General features: G+C 38.8%; 1 protein-coding gene across 1 annotated transcript in view; it reads left to right on the top strand.

Annotated features, from left to right (window-relative positions):
- BRDT (bromodomain testis associated) overlaps nucleotides 1-20,468 on the top strand; it is a 66,055-nt gene extending 45,587 nt beyond the window's left edge. Inside the window, exons 16-19 of the mRNA XM_017855799.1 lie at nucleotides 4,646-4,746; nucleotides 11,642-11,847; nucleotides 12,343-12,523; nucleotides 20,251-20,468. Of these exons, the coding sequence (XP_017711288.1) occupies nucleotides 4,646-4,746; nucleotides 11,642-11,847; nucleotides 12,343-12,523; nucleotides 20,251-20,319 (557 nt within the window). The 3' untranslated portion in view covers nucleotides 20,320-20,468. The remainder of the gene's footprint in view (nucleotides 1-4,645; nucleotides 4,747-11,641; nucleotides 11,848-12,342; nucleotides 12,524-20,250) is intronic.
- Nucleotides 20,469-20,689: the final 221 nt, after the last annotated feature.

Below are 20,689 nucleotides of genomic sequence, written 5' to 3'. Positions count from 1 at the left end.
AAAAAAAAAAAAAGAGCTAAAGTAGGCAAAAGTTACTGCTTTAGCCAGAGTATGTTTTAGAAGAATGCCAGGGTAGCCTTGCCCTTGAAAAGGAATAGATTATGAAAAACAAAGGTAAGAATGTAGTCAAGGTGTTCTCTTATTCCCAATTTAACAAAATACCCTATCTATGAAAAGTCAGGCTTTTAATACCTACACCTTCAGTAAGGATCAGTTTGTTATATTACTTGAAATTCTGTTTATATGATGCTTATTAGTAGTCTAATGTATAAAGGAAAGTTTGGATGGTGCCAAAGTAGCTGTTCTTTTGCAGTTAGCAAAATTCTCAGAAACGACGTGGTTTACATTTGCCAACTGTAGGTGGCACTATGCCCAAGGGAAATTGCAAATGTATGTGAGCCATAAGATTTATAAAGACATTTTCTTTTTCTGGAGTTAAATCTCAATAGAAATAATTTTTTGTTAAACCTTACAATTAAATGATAAAAGTAACATGTATGTTGAAGTTTTCTTATTCGAAAAAGTTTGACAAAATGTTAGAGTATGTAAAATATTAAAAGTGAATTTTAAGTGTTACTGGTTTTCTTCACACCTGGCCACCTATGATCTCCACATGAAATGGATGATGTTGAATTTTTTTTCCTTATAAATTGAAGCTTTTGGCCATAGAAGATTACTAGCCTTATCCTTATAGTTTACCCTTTCTCTGTCTCATAAAAACTTCACTAAATTGCTGCCATAAAAAAAGATGAGTTCATGTCCTTTGCAGGGACATGAATGAAGCTGGAAACCATTATTCTCAGCAAACTAACACAAGAACAGAAAACCAAACACCTCATGTTCTCACTCCTAAGTGGGAGTTGAACACTGAGAGCACATGGACACAGGGAGGGGAACATCACACACTGGGGCCTGTGAGGGGATAGGGGAGGGATAGCATTAGGAGAAATACCTAATGTAGATGACGGGTTGATGGGTACAGCAAACCACCATGGCACATGTATACCTATGTTATAAACCTGCACGTTCTGTACATGTATCCCAGAACTTAAAAAAAAGTATAATAAAAAAATTTAAAGTATAATAAAAAAAATTTTTTTAAACTTCACTAAATTATATTGAGTTTTTAAAATATTTAGGTTGTTATATAAACATGAATTCATAATTGCAAATGAAAAAGTAAATCCAGGAGTTTGCTATCTCATAGGAGACATAAACAACTGGTATATACAGTAAAAATAATGTGCCTTGAGAGAAGCTAAAGTGAACTTTAAGGAAGCGAAGAAGGCAGAATCACCTGATCTGTTTGACAGATACGTATTTTACAGAATGAGTATCATTTGAGCTGGATATTGCAGAAAAAAATAAGGCTTACCTATGTATATTTAGTATGGAAAGGCATTTGGATGGAGGAAGCAACATGAATGTGAAGGTATTTAGGCAACTCATAATTCTGTGTGATTAAAGATTTGGTTGGATTAAACAGGAATGTGGAAAATTAGAACGATAGACCAGGTTTAGCTATTTAACCCTTTAAGTCCAGATACTTTGGATACTTTGTACTTAATTGTAATAGTATAGTCAGTAGGGAGGCAGTGAAGGCTTTTTGAGTGAAGTTGTGCCTCTGGGTGATTAATTTGCCAATATTATTTAGGTGAGTTGAAGGAAAGAATATAGAGACTAGAGAAGGGAGGAGACCAGCTGGGCTGTTGCAGTAGTAGGGAAAAAATGACATAAAGTGATAGAAGGAAAGAGAAGGGGAAAGTTAAAAGAAATTAGAAGAGTAGAATGGGCAGATCTGCAAAATATGAAAACATGCTGGGTTAATAACCCAGGGATATAAGCTTTGGTGGCTCCCAGGATACTGGCTGGATACTGTCCAGGTTGACAGACCTAGGATACAGATGAAGAATAGGCTTCTGAGGAAAGATTAGTTTTGTAGTGTTTTGAGGTGTCACAGGGTCATTCATGTAAAAATATTTTTCAGGGAGTTGGACCCTTGACATATTTCCTAGGCTTTTATGACACCTCTCTTAACCATCCCATCTCTCTGTTCCTTACCAATCTCTCTTTAGCTGCCTCCATTTAGATGTTGATAATTGTCTGAGTTGCATCCTTAAGCCTCTTATATGTTTTTTTCATCTACTTCAGAATTACCCAACCGTGTTTCAAAGCACAGTCTTACTGAATGAATGTCCCCTCAGCTCTTATAGCAATGAGCTGGGAGCAGCCTTCCCATTTGTGCAGGTGGCCATACCTTGATCATTTTCTATATATCATGACGTGGAAAAGGTTGGAAGCAGTGCTCTATACTTGGGTGATCTTTGGCATCCATGACTTCTAGTCTCGTTTTTACAATTCAAATGTATCCAGGCCCCAGGCATGTTTATACAACTCTACTAAATGTCTTTGCTTAAACATCACATAGGCATTCCAAACACAGCCATGTAAAAACTGAATTCCCCCTTTTAGTCCCCAGATTTTATTTATTTTTTTGAGGCAGTCTTCCTGTGTTGCTCAGGCTGGAGTACAGTGGCACAAACACGGCTCATTGCAGCCTCCACCTCCTGGGCTGAAGCCATCCTCCTACCTCAGCCTCTCAAGTAGCTGGGACCTCAAATATGTGCCACCATGCCCAGCTAAGTTTTTGTTTGTTTGTTTTGTTTGTTAGAGATGGGGTCTCACCATAGCTGGTCTCAAACTTCTGGGCTTAAGGAATCCTCCCGCCTTGGCCTCCCAAAGTGCTGGGATTGCAGGCCTGAGCCATCACACCCAGCCTGGTCCCCAGAATTTAATCCTTCCTCTTTAATTGTTAATAATGGCACTATCACCGCTTACCAACTTAGAGTCAGCAAATTGAGGGTCGCTTTAGAATTTCACTTACCATACATACTTTTTCTCCTTTGTAAATCATCACTGACAGGAAGCAGAGAAGGGAAGGTAGTCCTGTACTTACAGCTTTGGCTTTTCTCACTTTTTTTTCCCCTTTCCTTGTTGAAGTGAGGAAACATGGCTACACTGGGGCTGTGTACAGACATACAAATTAAAAATTTGAGCTTTTGTTCATGCATTCTTTGACAGTGTTTTGTCTTGCCCTCCTATGCTCACTGCTATTCCTTGATGTTCCTTGCTCTCTTCTTCTAACCTCAACCTCAGAGTATGATTTAGCCAGAGAATCCATCAAGTGATTGATGTGTGGTAGAAGCTTAGATGTAAGTCCCTATAATATGTAAGTGGCCAGGATTTTGTTAGTTTGGGTCAGTTAACAAAGACAGCAGCTCAGTTTTGATTTGTCCCTCTTGTTCTTCAGCCACTAATTAGAACCTGTGGACGATGACTAGAGAGAATTGAATCAAGTGGTCGATTAAGTTTCATGTTATCAGGATGTTCCATGTTGCGGATGACAGAAAACTCAGCCCAAACTGATTTAATAAGGAATTTTGTTGGCATATATAGGCAATAGTCCAAAGATAGGTCAATCTTTTAGTCATGGCTTGATCAGGGCTCACACTCTGTAGTTAATCTTCACCAATAATAATAAATGAAATATTTGCATGAAAACTTAAGAATTAATGAGATTGCATGAGTTCTCCTCACCTCAGAGTCAGACTTACGGCATTTCTCATCCCTGTTCCCTTGGTAGCTATTTTGAGTGTCTGGTATCTTAGTTCCCCTCTGTGTTTTTTTGTCTCCAATTGGCCACCCAGGCAGAATCTTTCCCTTGGAAGCCCTGCACTGGCTCAGGTCTGCTCTTCCTAAATGAGTTACTGATAGTGAGATACAATTACCATGATTGGCTTGGCCTAATCAAAACTCACCTCTAGGCTGGGCACGTAATACCTGAGGATAGTTACTATGTTTTAGTCATCCCTATGTTCCCAATGTTTAGTACATAGTATGTGCTCAGTAAATGTTTAGTGATAACTGGGTTTTATCAGCAGTCTAAATTGCTTCAGATAAGTTATGCTATGGTTTTGAATATTTGTCCTCTTCAAAACTCACATTGAAATTTACAGGCCTGGCCAGCCACAATGGCTCATGCCTGTAATCCCAGCACTTTGGGAGGCCAAGGCGGGCGGATCACTGAAGGTCAGGAGTTCAAGTCCAGCCTGGCCAACATGGTAAAACCCCATCTCTACTAAAAATACAAAAATTAGCCAGGCATGGTGGTGGGCACCTGTAATCGGGAGGCTGAGGCAGGAGAATCACTTGAACCCTGGAGGTGGAGGTTGCAGTGAGCCAAGATTGTGCCATTGCACTCTAGCCTGGGGCATCAAAGCAAGACCTCTCAAAAAAAAAAAAAAAAAAACATCTGGAGCTGAGGTCACTCTATACACTAGAGAGCTGCTATAGCATGGGGTCAAATAAAATAGGTTTTCATATGTGAGTATGATGTCAGCTATACTTCATGCTGACCAGAATAAGCAAAAATAACAAAAAGAGAACAAAGTGGTAACTTTCAAATGAGAAATATTTTACAGTATAACAGGTCCCTAACTAAGAATATTCCAAAGTTAAATCATGCATCAAAAAATTAGTCTGTTTGTTTTCATAGTGTCTGACCTGGAAGGAAAAATAAAATCAAATTCTGGTTAAGTAGGATGAAATATTTTAATTATACTATTCTAAAAATGTGTGCATCCAGGTGATTCTGAACAGCTCTCAAATGGCATAACTGTGATGCATCCATCTGGTGATAATGACACAACGATATTAGAATCTGAACGTCAAGCTCCTGTGCAGAAGGTAAAAGTAATGTTTTTTTTTTTTCTAACAAATCTTGAAGGGATTTGAAATTGGGTTGGAAGTGGTACAAGAGGTATTTAAAAGCCCTGACTTAAATGAAATGTTGGATCTCTAAGCCTAATTTTTGCCTATGTAATTTTTTAAAAAAGTACTCATGAGCAACATCCTTCCCCTATCCACCTACCTACCTATCATTGGTCCTCTTGTTTGTTTTTTTGTTTGTTTGTTTTTTGAGATGGAGTCTCACTCTGTCACCTAGGCTGGAGTGCAGTGGCACAATCTCGGCTTACTGCAACCTCTGCCTCCCAGGTTCAAGCGATTCTCATGCCTCAGCCTCGCAAGTAGCTGGGATTGCAGGTGTGTACCACCATGCCCAGCTAATTTTTGTATTTTTGTTGGAGATGGTGTTTCGCCATGTTGCCCAGGTTGGTCTCGAACTCCTGATCTTAGGTGATCCACTCACCTTGACCTCTCAAAGTGTTGGGATTACAGGCATGAGCCGTCGCACTTGGCCCTCTTGTTTGTGTTTAACTGGAAGTTCTATAATGTTGATATTTATTTGCCAGCAATCCCAATTTTAAAGCATGTCATAAAACCATCTATTAGAATCTATTCTAGGGATATCTAAGAAATTCAAGGGATTTCCTCATTGGAGTATTATGTCTACTTAATATTCAAATTATATACTGATATCATTCTTTCAACAAATATTCTAGATGATTGGGATACATCAAGATACATAAGGTACTGTTCAAGGTGTTTTCAGAAACTATGAAAGGAATATATTCTCTCTCTCTCCCCCTCCCTCCCTCTCTGTTCCATTACCCCTACTTCTTACCTTTTCTTACAAGTACTTTAGAGGACAAATCTTAGCCTTAGTGTTTAAGATTGTTGTCTGGGGACACTTAGGAAACCATTTCACCATGAGGATCAAACTACTTTGGCCCTTGTGCTTTCTTAGCATCTTTGATTCTTTTACATAATTCTCTGCTCATAATTATTATCCTTANCCCAGGCTGGAGTGCAGTGGCCGGCTCTCAGCTCACTGCAAGCTCCGCCTCCCGGGTTCACGCCATTCTCCTGTCTCAGCCTCCCGAGTAGCTGGGACTACAGGCGCCCGCCTCGTCGCCCGGCTAGTTTTTTGTATTTTTTAGTAGAGACGGGGTTTCACCGTATTAGCCAGGATGGTCTCGATCTCCTGACCTCGTGATCCGCCCGTCTCGGCCTCCCAAAGTGCTGGGATTACAGGCTTGAGCCACCGCGCCCGGCCAAGATTGGCAATGTTTAGTGTGGATGTTTTGTTATTGATACGTATGGATAAGAACCATTCAAAAGTGACTTTTCTGACAACCAACATTAATTAATTTTGTATTTTATTGTATTTTGTTTTACTTAACACCAGAAGTGTCCTCTATCCATCCCCCTACCTTTTTTTTTTTTTTTTTTTTTGAGACAGAGTCTCTCCCTGTCGCCCAGGCTGGAGTGCAGTGGCCTGATCTCTGCTCACTGCAACCTCTGCCTCCCGGGTTCAAGTGATTCTCCTGCCGCAGCCCCCCAAGTAGCTGGGATTACAGGTGCGTGCCTCCATGCCCGGCTAATTTTTGCATTTTTAGTAGAGACAGGGTTTCACCATGTTGGTCAGGCTGGTCTTGAACTTCTGACCTCGTGATCCACTGGCCTCGGCCTCCCAAAGTGCTGGGATTACAAGCGTGAGCTACCGTGCCAGGCCCCTCCATCCCCTTTAAGATGGAAAGAATCATGTTGCAGAGTTTTTGTTTTGTTTTTAAATTTTTTGTAGAGATGAGGTCTCCCTTATGTTGCTCAGGCTGGTTTCAAACTCCTGGGCTCAAGCGGTCCTCCCACCTTGGCCTCCCCAAAGCACTAGGATTATAGGCATGAGCCCCTCTGCCCAGCCTGAGCAACATAGGGGAGACCTCTATTTTTCTTAAAATAGATTTTCTTAAACATTTGGTTCATTATGTACTATACTTTTTGTTTCTAATTTAACAAAATTTTATAATTTTGACTGGCCCAAAATAAAGTTTCAAAACAATAAAATGTCCAACAGGACAAAGAGGTTACAGCAAAAATAAGCACCAAAACATCAAGTCTATGTTATACCATTCAAGTTTGTGCTACAGGTGTAAGTCACTAAAATGTTGGAGTAAAAGTTTAAGAAGAAATGGGATTGTGTAGTTGGCTCTCTTCAAAACAGAGGATCAAGCAAACTTTCCATTCTTGACATTTCCCACCCTTGCTCCCTCATTATGAGCAGTGTTAACACTTACTGAAAAGAGAGGTTGGGCCCAGGTGCAGTTGCTCATACCTGTAATCCCAGCTACTCAGGAGGCTGAGGCAGGAGGATTGCTTGAACCCAGGAGTTTGAGACTGCAATGAGCTTTGATTTTGCCACTGTACTCCAGCCTGAGTGAAAGAACAAGACCCACCTCTTCAACATTAAAAAAAAAAAAAAGGCTATGGAATTTTGGTGCTAAAAGAAATCTTCAAGAAAGTCTTTATGAATAAATTGCACCCCAGATGGCCCAAGCATCTTGCCCATGTAAGAGCTGGAATTAAACCTAGTCATTTCAGTAGACTTTAAAAATATATATATTTTTTTTTAAGTTCTGGGGTACATGTGCAGGATGTACAGGTTTGTTACATAGGGAAACATGTGCCATGGTGGTTTGCTGCACTCAGTAGACTTTCAACTTCTCATCTACTAAGCAGAGTCCTTAGCTTTGTCATCCTTCTCTTACCTCTTTCTCAGGAAAAGGTATCCCTTCTCACCACGTCTAACCCATCTGTCTCCGTTCTTAATTTCCTTTCATTCAACACGTTTACTGTGGAGCTCTCCTGCTCCTATAGCCTCTATCCATTATTCCTTTTTGTCTTATTTTCTCACTATCTGTTCAGATCTTAGAGTTTCTCAACCATAGCACTATCAACATTTTAGGCTGGGTAAATTTTTCTTGGTGGTGGGTCTGTGCATTGTAGGCTGATTAACAGGAACCCTAACTGCTACCTGCTAGATGCTAATAGTGCCCTTTCCTCCACCCCCATTTGAAACCAAAATTGTCTACTAACATAGCCAAATATCCCACTTCAGGGAAATAAGGGGCAAAATCACCCCCAGTTGAGAGTCAGTCTTTATTTTACTTAGCATCTAGGTGCTCCCATATGCCTATAATTTGCATGCCTGCCCCAGAGGGACCAGTGACCTCTAAATAACTGCATCCCTCCCAAAGTCTTCATAAGGTGTGAAACCAGGGCCTACTACTATTCTTTTCTGATTGAACGTCCACTGTGGAGATTTCAGTTACAGTCTCTATGTAGATGACTCGTATATACTTCATCTACATGATCTCTCATAAGTTTTATCATTTTTGACAACTTCTCAGTTCTCTACAACCAAAGAGGTGCTAAATTCTTTGGGTTTTACCTTTAAAGAGATCTTCTTTTTTTATTTTTATTTTTTAATTTACTTTTTCTTTTTGAGATAGAGTCTTGCTCTGTCACCCAGGCTGGAGTGCAGTGGTGTGATCTTGGCTCACTGCAACCTCCACCTCCTGGGTTCAAGCGATTCTCCTGCCTCAGCCTCCTGAGTAGCTGGGGATACAGGCTTGCACCACTGTACCTAGCTAATTTTTGTATTTTTAGTAGAGATGGAGTTTCACCATGTTGGCCAGGCTGGTCTCGAACTCCTGACCTCAAGTGATCTGCCTGCCTTGGCCTCCCAAAGTGCTGGGATTACAAGTGTGAGCCACTGCACCAGGCCTAAAGGTATCTTCTTTTCTCTTAGCATCACAGAAACCAGGCCTTATTGCCTAAATCTGAGCTCTTTTAACATTCCTAAGTGGTTCTGGTCTTAGTTGAGGCTTTCCTTGTTATAATCCATTCACTTTTCTTTTTTTTTTTTTTTTTGAGACAGGGTCTCGTTCTATCAGCCAGGCTGATGTGTAGTGGCATAATCACAGCTTATTGCAGCCCCGACCTCCCAGGCTCAAGCGATCCTCCCACCTCAGCCTCCTGAGTAGCTGGGACTACAGGTGCACATCACCACACCCGGGTTTTTGTTTTTTTTTTTTTAATTTATTGAGATGGAGTCTCCCTCTGTTGCCCAGACTCTGAGTAGCTGGGACTACAGGCGCCCACCACCGTACCCGGCTAATTTTTTGTATTTTTACTAGAGACAGGGTTTCACCGTGTTATCCAGGATGGTCTTGATCTCTTGACCTCATGATCCACCCGTCTTGGCCTCCCAAAGTGCTGGGATTACAAGCATGAGCTACTGTGCCCAGCCTACACCCTGCTAATTTTTAATATTTTGTAGAGGCAGGGTTTCGCTATATTACCTAGGTTATTCTCAAACTCCTGAGCTCAAGTGATTTACCTGCCCTGGCCTCATAAAGTGTTGGGATTATGGGCATGAACTACTGTGCCAAGCCTATTCTACTTTTAATTTTTTTTTTTTTTTTTTTTTGAGACAGAGTCTCGCTCTGTCACCCAGGCTGGAGTGCAGTGGCCAGATCTCAGCTCACTGCAAGCTCCGCCTCCCGGGTTCACGCCATTCTCCTGCCTCAGCCTCCCAAGTAGCTGGGACTACAGGCGCCGCCACCTCGCCCGGCTAGTTTTTTGTATTTTAGTAGAGACGGGGTTTCACCATGTTAGCCAGGATGGTCTCGAGCTCCTGACCTCGTGATCCGCCCGTCTCGGCCTTCCAAAGTGCTGGGATTACAGGCTTGAGCCACCGCGCCCGGCCTACTTTTAATATTTTTATATTAGTCCTCTTGATGTACTGTTGTGATTAAATTACTTATCTGTGTGAAAGCTTTAGTGGTTTCCAACTTCTGCCACCAGAATGAAAAGTAAGCCCCTCTGTGTTGTGACCCGAAGCTAACTTCTCAGTCTTAACTAATGTGTCTTGTAATTGATTGAAACTGAACTACTCATTTCTCTCCAGATAAACCTAGCAAGACCTTTGACTATGTGCTTTCTTCCATGAGGAATGCTTTCCATCCTCATCTCTGCTTGTCAAAAGTCTTCTCATTCTTGGTAATACCTGAAAAGCTCCATACATGAACTTTCCTGACTTGGGGTCTGTCAAAATTTCATTGCAGTAAAATAATTATTTCAGGACACAGAGCCAGAGGCCAGGGTTTCATCCTTCCTTTATTCTCTATTAAATATACAGTCAGCCCTTGATACTTGTGGGTTCTGTATCTGTGGATTCAACCAAGGATTGAAAATATTTGGGGAAAAAATTGGATCCATACTGAACATATACAGTCTTTTTTTCTTGTCATTATTCCCCCAGACAATAGAGTATAACAACTGTTTACATTTGTGTTAGGTATTATAAGTAGCCCAGAGAGGATTTAAAGTATATGAGAAGATATGCACAGGTTATGTGCAAATACTGTACCATTTTATATCAGGGGCTTGAGCACCCATGGATTTTGGTATCTGTGGAAGGTCCTGGAACCAATTCCCCGTGGATACCAAGGGATGACTGTACTACCAGATATTACCTGTTCTGTTTCAAATCTCTGTTGGAAGGTGAGATACTTTAATTGAGTGAGTCGTAGAACTAGTAATTAACCCATTCCATAGGTAGAGACAAAAACAGGTTTTATTGACAACTTATAGGAAAGCACAACTGGTTGATCATTGGTGATTGGTAAAGGTCCTTATGTTGGGGCCAGGGAGGGATGTTTTTACTCCTTCTATTACTTCAGCACAGAAATGAAAGGCCTATAAATGTATCTAGTCATACATTTTCTTTTTGCCTTATATGGGACCCTAGACAAGTTTTCTCCTCATATTTCATGGAAATATATCAAAAGTGCAATCAAGCATAATTATTAAGGAGATAATTATTTTTAGAAATTCAGAGGATGTTTTAGTATTGCACAGCCCTCTTCCCTTATTATAGACGGGCAGGTTAACTGTTAGAAAGGGCCATCTGGACTTGTGCTTTTCTAATATGGTATCCTCTGGTCACATGTGGCTAATTGAGCCCTTGACATGTAGCTAAAGGAACTAAGTTTTAAAATTTGTCTTTTAATTAAAATTTAAAATGGACACAATTCAGTTTCGGAAGACTTAGATGTGTTTGAAACAGTTTGACTATACATAACTAGTTTTTCAACTGTGAATTTTATGAAATCTATAGATCAATTGTTTTCAGTAGGAATTTAGCATTTGAATTGAAATGTCCTGCAAATGTAAATAATTGGGATGAGTTAGTATGAAAAAATATCTTATGTCTTTTATATTGATTACATGTAGAAATAATGCTTTGGGTATATTTGATTAAATATATTAAATTTACTTACATTTTTAAAATGTGGCTATTAGAAAACATTAAATTACATATATTTCTGGTGGGCAGCACTAAGCTCAACCATGGTGTATCTTGTTTAAGAAGAGCAGTCACATCACTTACGTTTTTTCTTCTTAACCACCAAAAGAAAAAATATATATGTGTCAGAGGGCTCTCAACAAACTCCATGGCATTTTTAGGGTATGATCTTACTTTGCCTCTTATTAATCCTTTGAGCATTTACCTTATTTTCCCTATAGGATGATAAGTATCTTGATTACACAGAGGGATTTATTTTTATGCTTTCTGCAAATTATACAGTTAATATATATGTCTTAAAATAATTGGCAAGTGTGCTACTTTAATTTGGTCTCAGATTAATAATTGAGTTCAGATGATCTATTATGTTTTGTATTTTTTTTCTGACTTTAGCAACCTTTAACTTTAGTAAAAGTACATGAAGGCCTTTAGAATCTTCATTAGATCTATTGCTGTATCAAAAAATATTTTCTTACTTCTAAAATTTGGTTAACATCTGTAGACATAGACTGAACCAAATATTTGTTTTAGGATATAAAGATTAAGAATGCAGATTCATGGAAAAGTTTAGGCAAATCCGTGAAACCATCAGGTGTCATGAAATCCTCAGATGAGCTCTTCAACCAATTTAGAAAAGCAGCCATAGAAAAGGAAGTAAAAGCTCGGACACAGGAACTCATACGGAAGCATTTGGAACAAAATACAAAGGAACCAAAAGTATCTCAAGAAAACCAGAGGTCTGTAATTTACTGGATTAAAGGAGGCTTTGGGAGATATAGAATGTATTTTAAATATATTAAATTTCTTATTTGTTAAGTGGCTATGATTCAACTATTTAGTAGAACACAAAGCAAATTATAATTGCAAAAGTACATTTTATTGATACTTTTCTAAGTGGTGGTATCTCTTTTGAAGACAATCAAGGGATTAAGTTGCTAAAGATACTAATTACTAAATTATATAGTCATTATTTTACAGAAATGTCTTAAAATTTTTCTAGTCTATGTGTAAGAAGATAGTGGTTCATCTTGGTCAGTTTTCTAAAACCATTTATTTGTTAATATAGATTAACCTATGTATAATTTGATGCATCAAAAATAAAGCTTAAAATAATGTTAAAACATGAAAATGGTTGTCTAATATATGGCTTTATATTTGTCATTTAATAACATTTTTGTAATACTTTTAAGGAACTTGAAACCTACTTTGAGTTATACTTTTTTTTCTTTAAGGGATCTTGGGAATGGATTGACTGTAGAATCTTTTTCAAATAAAATACAAAACAAGTGCTCTGGAGAAGAGCAGAAAGAACATCAGCAGTCATTGGAAGCTCAAGATAAATCCAAACTCTGGCTTCTCAAAGACCGTAATTTAGCAAGGGAGAAAGAACAAGAGAGGAGGAGGAGAGAAGCAGTAAGTGAATTTTAGTTTACTAAATCTAATTTAACAAGGGAAAGATTGAACAGAGCACTGTCTTTTGTATGTTCAAGGATGCATTTGGAGTAACTTTTCAGTGACAGTAGACTTACCTCTTTAGTGAGGATCAGGTTCTAAAATTAAAGCTTAAAATAAAAAATTTCATAGCCAAAGGAGGCAATGCCATAATAGAGTATTGATCCTGGAAGTACTAGACTACCTGAGTTAAAATGATGGTTTTAGAGGCAGGAGGATCTTTTGAGGCCAGGAGTTAGGGAGCTATGATCACACCACTACACTCCAGTGTAGGTGACAGAGCAACATGGTGCTCTTAAAAAAAAAAAAAAAAAAAAAAAAAAAAGATGGTCTGCCTATTTACCAGACTCTTAGACCTTGGCAATTATCTAACCCCTAAAGTGGGAAGAATAATACCTATTGTGAAGGTGAAATGAATGAGCATGTATTAAGCACATAGGAAAATGCCTAGCACTAGGTGAAGGGATTTATCACTTACTATTATTACCATTTAAAATCTGTAAACCACCTATGAATTGTGGCCAGAAGATATGCCATCTGTTCCAGGTCAGCATTTCTTTAGTTGACTGCTAGATTAAGAAGCTGACTTTTACTTAGGAGTCCTAATATGCAGAAAATAATACTTTAAAAGCTAAAGTTGATTCCTTCTTTTATTCATGGATTGTTTCAGAAGTGTTTCGTTTCCAGATATTTGGGAATTTTCTGATTCTAGTGATTTCTGTTAGTGATTTCTAATTTAATTCCATTGTGGTCGTACATACATCTGATTGAACTGTTTGAAATTTACTAAGAGTTACTTTATGGCCTGGCTTATGGTCTACTTTAGTAAATATTCTGTGTGCGCATGAAGAATGTGTATTTTATTGCTGTTGGATAGGGTATTAATCGGGCCAAGTGGGTTTGTCTTCTTTTTCATTATGAAATGATCTTTACTTCTGGTAAAAATCACTCTGAAAATTACACTGAAATTTAAAATAGGCACTTCACCTTTTTATGACTAGTGTTGGCATAGTAAAATTCTTTCCATCATTTTACTTTTAACCTATCTTGTGTTTTTTTAAAATTATTTAAAGTGAGTTTCTTGTAGGCAACATGTAATGGGAGCTTGCTTTTGTTTGTTTGTTTTTATTGAGACGAAGTTTCACTTTTGTTGCCCAAGCTGGAGTGCAGTGGTGCGATCTCAGCTCCCTGCAACCTCCACCTCCCGGGTTCAAGCGATTCTTTTGCCTCAGCGTCTCCAGTAGCTGGGATTACAGGCACACACCACCATGCCTGGCTAATTTTTTGTATTTTTAATAGAAACAGGGTTTCACCATGTTAGGCAGGCTGGTCTCGAACTCCTGACCTCAGGCGATCCACCTGCCTCGGCCTCCCAAAGTGCGGGGATTACAAATGTGAGCCACCATGCCCGGCTGTTTTTTATTTTTATTTTTATTTATTTATTTTTTTTTTGAGACAGAATTTTGCTCTTGTCGCCCAGGCTGGAGTGCAGTGGCGCAATCTTGGCTCACTGCAACCTCTGCCTCCTGGGTTCAAGCGATTCTCATGCCTCAGCCTCCCGAGTAGCTGGGATTACAGGTGGGTGCCACCACACCCAGCTAATTTTTTGTATTTTTAGTAGAGACAGGGTTTCGCCATGTTGCCAAGTCTGGTCTCAAACTTCTGAGCTCAGGCAATCCGACCACCTTGGCCTCCCAAAGTGTTAGGATTATAGGCATTAGCCAAAGATCCCTGCCTTTTAATCACATGTTTAGACTAGTTACATTCAGTATAATCATTGACATCGTTAAGTTTGAGTTCATCATCTTGATATTTGTTTTCTGTTCCTGTCCTTCTTCTCTTTTTTTTTTTTCTGCCCATTTTTGTATTAAGCTTTTTTTGTTCTTAACTTTTGTTTTAGGTTCCAGGGTACATGTGAAGGTTTGTTACATAGGTAAACTGGTGTAACAGGGATTCATTGTACAGATTATTTCTTCACCCAGGTATTAAGCCCAGTACCCAATAGTTACGTTTTTTGCTGCTCCTCTCCATCCTCCCAACCTCCACCCTCAAGTAGACCCCAGTGTCTGCTGTTTCCTTCTTTGTGTTCCTAAGTTCATATCATTCAGCTCCCACATAAGGTGAGAACATGCAGTATTTGATTATCTGTTCCTGCATTAGTTTGCTGGGGATAATAGCCTCCAGCTCCATCCATGTTCCTGCAAAAGACATGATCTCGTTCTTTATGTCTACAGAGCATTTTTTAAGTCTACTTTATCTCCTTCATTGACATAATCAGTAACTCTTTGTTTTCCTATTTTAGTAGTTGCTTACGGTTTACAACATACACCTTTAACTTAATCGCAGTCTGCTTTCAATTTACGTTATACCACCTCATGTTTAGTGTGAGAGCTTTACGATAGTTACTTCCATTCCTCCCGTCAGCCTTATGCTACTGTTTAAATACTGATAATATCTCTTAAATTGTTTTAAATAATAAGGAAAGAATCTTATATTTACGCAGTTACCACTTCGTGTGCTTTTCATTTCTTTATTTTATTTATTTATTCATTTATTTTTGAGATGGAATTTCGCTCTTGTTGTCCAGCCTGTAATGCAATGGTGCAATCTTGGCTCACTGCAACCTCCACCTCCCCGGTTCAAGCAATTCTCCTGCCTCAGCCTCCCAAGTAGCAGGCAATTAAGAATAAAGTTGTCATAAACATTTGTTTGCAGGTTTTTCAACTTGCCACTCTTTTTTTTTTTTTTTTTTTTTTTGATACAGTCTCACTCTGTTGCCCAGGCTGGAGTGCAGCAGCATGATCATGGCTCACTGCAGGCTTGACCTCCCAGGCTCAAGCGATCCTTCTACCCTAACCCCCCAGCAGCTGGGACCGCAGGCATGCACCACCACAGCCAGCTAATTTTTTGATTTTTGTTTGTTTGTTTGTTTGTTTGTTTTTTGTAGAGACAAAGTCTCACTATGTGGCCCAGGGTAGTCTTGAACTCCTGGGCTCAAGCAGTCTGCCTGCCTCTGCCTCCCAGAGTGCTAGAATTACAGGTGTGAGCTAGAATTACAGGTGTGAGCTAGAATTACAGGTGTGAGCCACTGCGCCTGGCCATGCCTTCAATTTTGAAAGATACTTTTGCTGAATTTAGAACTCTTAGAGCTGTAATGTTTTTTCTTTTAGCACTTTAAAGGTACCTGTTCACTGTCTCATTGATTCCATTGTTTCCACTGAGAAATCCAGTACATTATCTTTGGTCTTCTGTATATAGTATGTTTTTCCTCTACTTGCCTTTAACGTTTGTATTAATCACTGGGTTTCAGCAATTATTTTCTTCATGTTTCTTGTGATTTGTTGAGCTTATTCGAGATGTGTGTTTATAGTTTTCATCAAGCTTGGAAAACTTTTGGCCATTATTTATTCAAATAATATCCCCCCTCACTCCCTTGTGAGGACTCCAGCTATTTATGTGTTAGACCATTCAAAGTTGCCCCATAGCTCACTAATGCTCTTTTAATTTTTTTTTTTTTTTTTTTTTTTTTTTTTTTTTTTTTTTTGAGACTGAATCTCACTCTGTTGCTCAGGCTGCAGTGCAGTGGTGTGATCTTGGCTCACTGCAACCTCTGCCTCCTCCCAGGTTCAAGTGATTCTCATGGCACAGCCTCTCAAGTAGCTGGGACTACAGGCACATGCCATCATGCCCAGCTAATTTTGTTTTTGTTTTTATTTTTTTAGTAGAGACAGGATTTCACCATGTTGCCCAGGGCTAGTCTCAAACTCCTGTCCTTAAGGGATCTGCCTGCCTCTGCCTCCCAAAGTGTTAGGATTATAGGCATGAGCCACCTGCACCTGGGCTGCTCTTTTAATTTTTTAAAATTCTTTTTTCCCTTTGAATTTCATTTTGGATAAATTCACCAATCTTTTCTTCAGTGTCTAATCTTCTGTTAATCCCCAGTGTTTTGTTTTTCATCCCAGACATTGTCGATGGAAGATTTGGGTTTATTAAAAATGTGTGTGGTTTTTTGTTTTTCATCTGTATTAAACTTCTGAAAAAATGGAATACAGTTAAAATAACTGTTTTAATGTGCTTCTCTGCTAATTCCAGTATTTTGTCAGTTCTGGGTCAGTTTCAATTGATTGGTTAGTCTCTTCTTTGTGAATAGTGTTTTTCTGCTTTGCATAACTGATAATCATAAATATCAGATGGCGTGAATATTACCTTGTTGGGTGCTAGATTTTTTTTTTTCTAGCAATCTTAGTCCCATAGAACTAGATATTTTGTAATCCTAGGAAAAACATGTAAATTCATAAGGCATATAAGAACATTAGTTTGAGAAGAGAAGAGCCATTGGCTTTAGCTATAGTGTTCGTTAAAGTACAGAGTAATTTTCTAGGGAATAACAAAAGTTTTGTCAGCCACATATTTTATAATACTAAGGTAGAAACAAATCACATTTAATAGTGCTGTACATTTAACATATGGTGAAGTTTACTTTAGAGCCGTGTGATCTTAATGGAACTTTCTACAATGACAGAAATATGCTTTATCCATTCAAATATACTAGGAAATAGCCACATAGGGCTCTTGAGCACGGGAAATGTAGCTAATGCAACTAAGGAACTGAATTTTAAACTTTAATGAACTCAATTTTAAATAGAAACTTTTGGTATTGTCTTTTGCAGGTTTTTAGGAACTCATTGTTAAATTTCATTAGTAGTTGACCTAAAGTCTTTCTGTACTGATATAAAAATGTTTCCTGTTGGTACTCACAAGGGCCTGACTTAAGTCACCCCCAAGTGATTTCACTGCATCTTAGTTGCAGCCCAACAACACAGCTAGGTAACCTGATGCATTTCCTAGTATCCTAAGCACTTTTCTGGAACATAACTAGACTAGGAACCCACTGAAAGTTGACTAATGATGTTACATCTAGCAGCTTGATAACTAATAACCTGACCTTGGATCTATTTGCTATCATTTTTGACAGCCCAGCCTCTTGCTGCCAATCGAGAGAGCCATACTCTATAAAGCAATAAAAACTTGACACTTAGCAGAGCTCCCAAAAGTTCACCACATGCCAGTTCCCTTGACCAAACTTTTTATCTTAAATTTGAATAGTTGAAGAGTGTGTTTAGGACCACATGGTAAGGAACAGCCAGCTTACAGTGTCAGCTCTGGGGAGCATTAGTATTAAAAATCATGGTATTGGCTGGGTGCAGTGGCTCACTCCTATAATCTTAACACTTTGGGAGGCCGAGGCAGGCAGATCACTGGAAGTTAAGAGTTTCAGACCAGCCTGGCCAACATGGTGAAACCCCATCTCTACTAAAAATACAAAAATTGGCCAGCCATGGTCGCGCACCTGTAATCCTAGCTACTTAGGAGGCTGAGGCAGAAAAATCGTTTGAACTGAGAGGCAGAGGTTACAGTGAGCTGAGATCACGCCACTGCACTCCAGCCTGGGCAACAAGAGCAAAACTCCATCTATTAAAAAAAAAAAAATCATGATATCTAAGGTTAATAGGTACAGAGAATACCAGTTCTCTGTCGATAATTGTTCCACATGCACAGATTTTAGTCAAGATGTAAGAAAATCTAAAATAAGCCAATACACACAACCTTTAAATAAAAGCAGGTTTCATTACATATTCTACAAATTTTGCAGTATGTCTGGATACTTATAGCAGTATCACATGATATTTAAACTAGGACAACGTATCCAATGCCTATATTGGAGGCTTAGAATAGAACTTTAAGGAACTATCTGGGCTAGACATTTGGCATCCTAGAAACTGGGTGTTAAGAATGTAGGCTGGGACCGGGTGCAGTGGCTCATGCCTGTAATCCCAACACTTTGGGAGGCCAAGGGAGGTGGATCACTTGAGGTCAGGAGTTCGAGACCAGCCTGGCCAATATAGTGAAACCCCATCTCTACTAAAACTACAAGAATTAGTTGGACTTGGTGGTGCGTACCTGTAGCCCTAGCTACTTGGGAGGCTAAGACATGAGAATCACCTGAACCTGCGAGGCAGAGGTTGCAGTGAGTTGAGGTCATGACACTGCACTGCAGCCTGGGTGACAGAGTGAGACTCTGTCTCAAGAAAAAAAAAAAAAAAAAAAAAGAGTGTAGTCTGTGCCAGTTGCAGTAGCTTGCGCCTTGTAATCCCACACTTTGGGAGGCCAAGGCAGGTGGATCACTTGAGGTCAGGAGTTCGACACCAGCCTGGCCAATGTGGCAAAATCTCGACTCTACTAAAAATACAAAAATCACCTGGGCATGGCGGTACACACCTGTAATCTCAGCTCCCCGGGAGGCTGAGGAAAGAGAATCACTTGAACCCAGGAGGCGGAGGTTGCAGTGAGCTTAGATCATGCCACTGCACTCCAGCCTGGGCGACAAAATGACACTCTGTTTCAAAAAAAAAAAAAAAAGATGACCGGGCGCGGTGGCTCACACCTGTAATCCCAGCACTTTGGGAGGCCGAGGTGGGCGGATCACGAGGTCAGAAGATCGAGACCATCCTGGTCAACATGGTGAAACCCCATCTCTATTAAAAATACAAAAAAATTAGCCGGGCGTGGTGGCGGGCGCCTGTAGTCCCAGCTACTCAGGAGGCTGAGGCAGGAGAATGGCGTGAACCCGGGAGGTGGAGCTTGCAGTGAGCAGAGATCAGGCCACTGCACTCCAGCCTGGGCGACAGAGCAAGACTCAGTCTCAAAAAAAAAGATTAAAAAAAAAGAATGTAGTCTAGACTAAGATTTAAGAAGTATTCTTTTGTCTCTAAGGCAGATTTAAAGAAATTTATATGGTTTGTAAGAGTCAGACATACCTTTCAAATATTCTTTCAGTAGGTAAATCATAATTCCAAATATTTTCCCACATAGCTAATGAGAATGCTAATTCCCATTCAAGAAGCCAACCCGCTGATTGCAAATTGGTGCTTTTACCTACCACTCTGGTCTGTTGCTATTTATTGATTTATTTTTTAAAAATAATTTTGTGAACTTTAATATTTTGTGTCATCTCAGATGCTAAAGAATATCTACCTATAAGGGCATTTAGAAAAGGCTTCAGAATATAGTTGACATTTGTTTCCTTTGTCTTAATTAGCTTTTTCTCTACTTTGGCTTATTTTTTAAATAGCTTTTTAGTGGCATTTTGCTGAATGTTATACATGTAATCTAATTCTTCATAAATGCCTATACATAAAATAGACTTACTAGGTTACGCAGTTAGTAAGTGGCAGAATCAAGGAAAGCCCATAGCTTTAGTATTACATGTTATAGTTATCTTGCATAACAAAGATATTGGTTCATTCAGAAAGTAATTTTGTGTGTCTGGCATTATGTTGAGTTTATAAGTAAGACAATGTGCTCTCAGAGTTTGTGTTCTTACCCACTCTGTCAACATTGAACTTTCTCTTTCAGTTGTGAAGAGGGGTCAAACTTATTCTTAGTGTTCTTGTAGGTTTTGTTTTTTATTTATTACATGAACAATATATTAACAAATCAGGTAGTATTTGAACAAAAATAATTACGTACAAATTTATTGTTCAACCTGAGAAAATAAAATAAAAAAATTATTGAATAGTTTTCATTTTGTATGATCTGTTCCCAAATGTTGCATAATCATTATTGTATAGTTTTAGTAAAGGCATACATTTTTAAAGTAATCTTAAAATTTTCTGCTTTTTCTACAGATGGCGGGTACCATTGATATGACCCTTCAAAGTGACATTATGACAATGTTTGAAAACAACTTTGATTAAAACTTAGTTTTAAATTAATCATCAACTTAAAATGAATGGTAAAAGATCAAAATGCATATGGTAAAATGATTGCTTTCAGATACCAAGATACCAATCTTATATTGTATTTTGACTGCTCTAAAATGATTAAACAGTTTTCACTTACATTTTTAATAGCTACATGCTTATTTTTCAAATGACATATTTCACAGGAAATTTAGTAATTTTGGATCCCTAAAAATTGGACAAAATTCCCAGATATTCATTCATTCTATAAATAATTGTCCATGTATTATAGGCCCTGTACTAAGCAATGAAAATCCAAGATAATTCCTGCTTGTTTAAAAATGAAGAGTATGATTTTTGTAATTCAATAAGTGAAAAATAATGA

The sequence above is a fragment of the Rhinopithecus bieti genome, unplaced genomic scaffold, assembly GCF_001698545.2.
Source record: "Rhinopithecus bieti isolate Rb0 unplaced genomic scaffold, ASM169854v2 scaffold_41619, whole genome shotgun sequence".
Taxonomy (NCBI): Eukaryota; Metazoa; Chordata; class Mammalia; order Primates; family Cercopithecidae; genus Rhinopithecus; species Rhinopithecus bieti.
The sequence above is the reverse complement of the archived record's forward strand: the minus strand, read 5'-3'. Positions and strand labels throughout refer to the sequence as shown.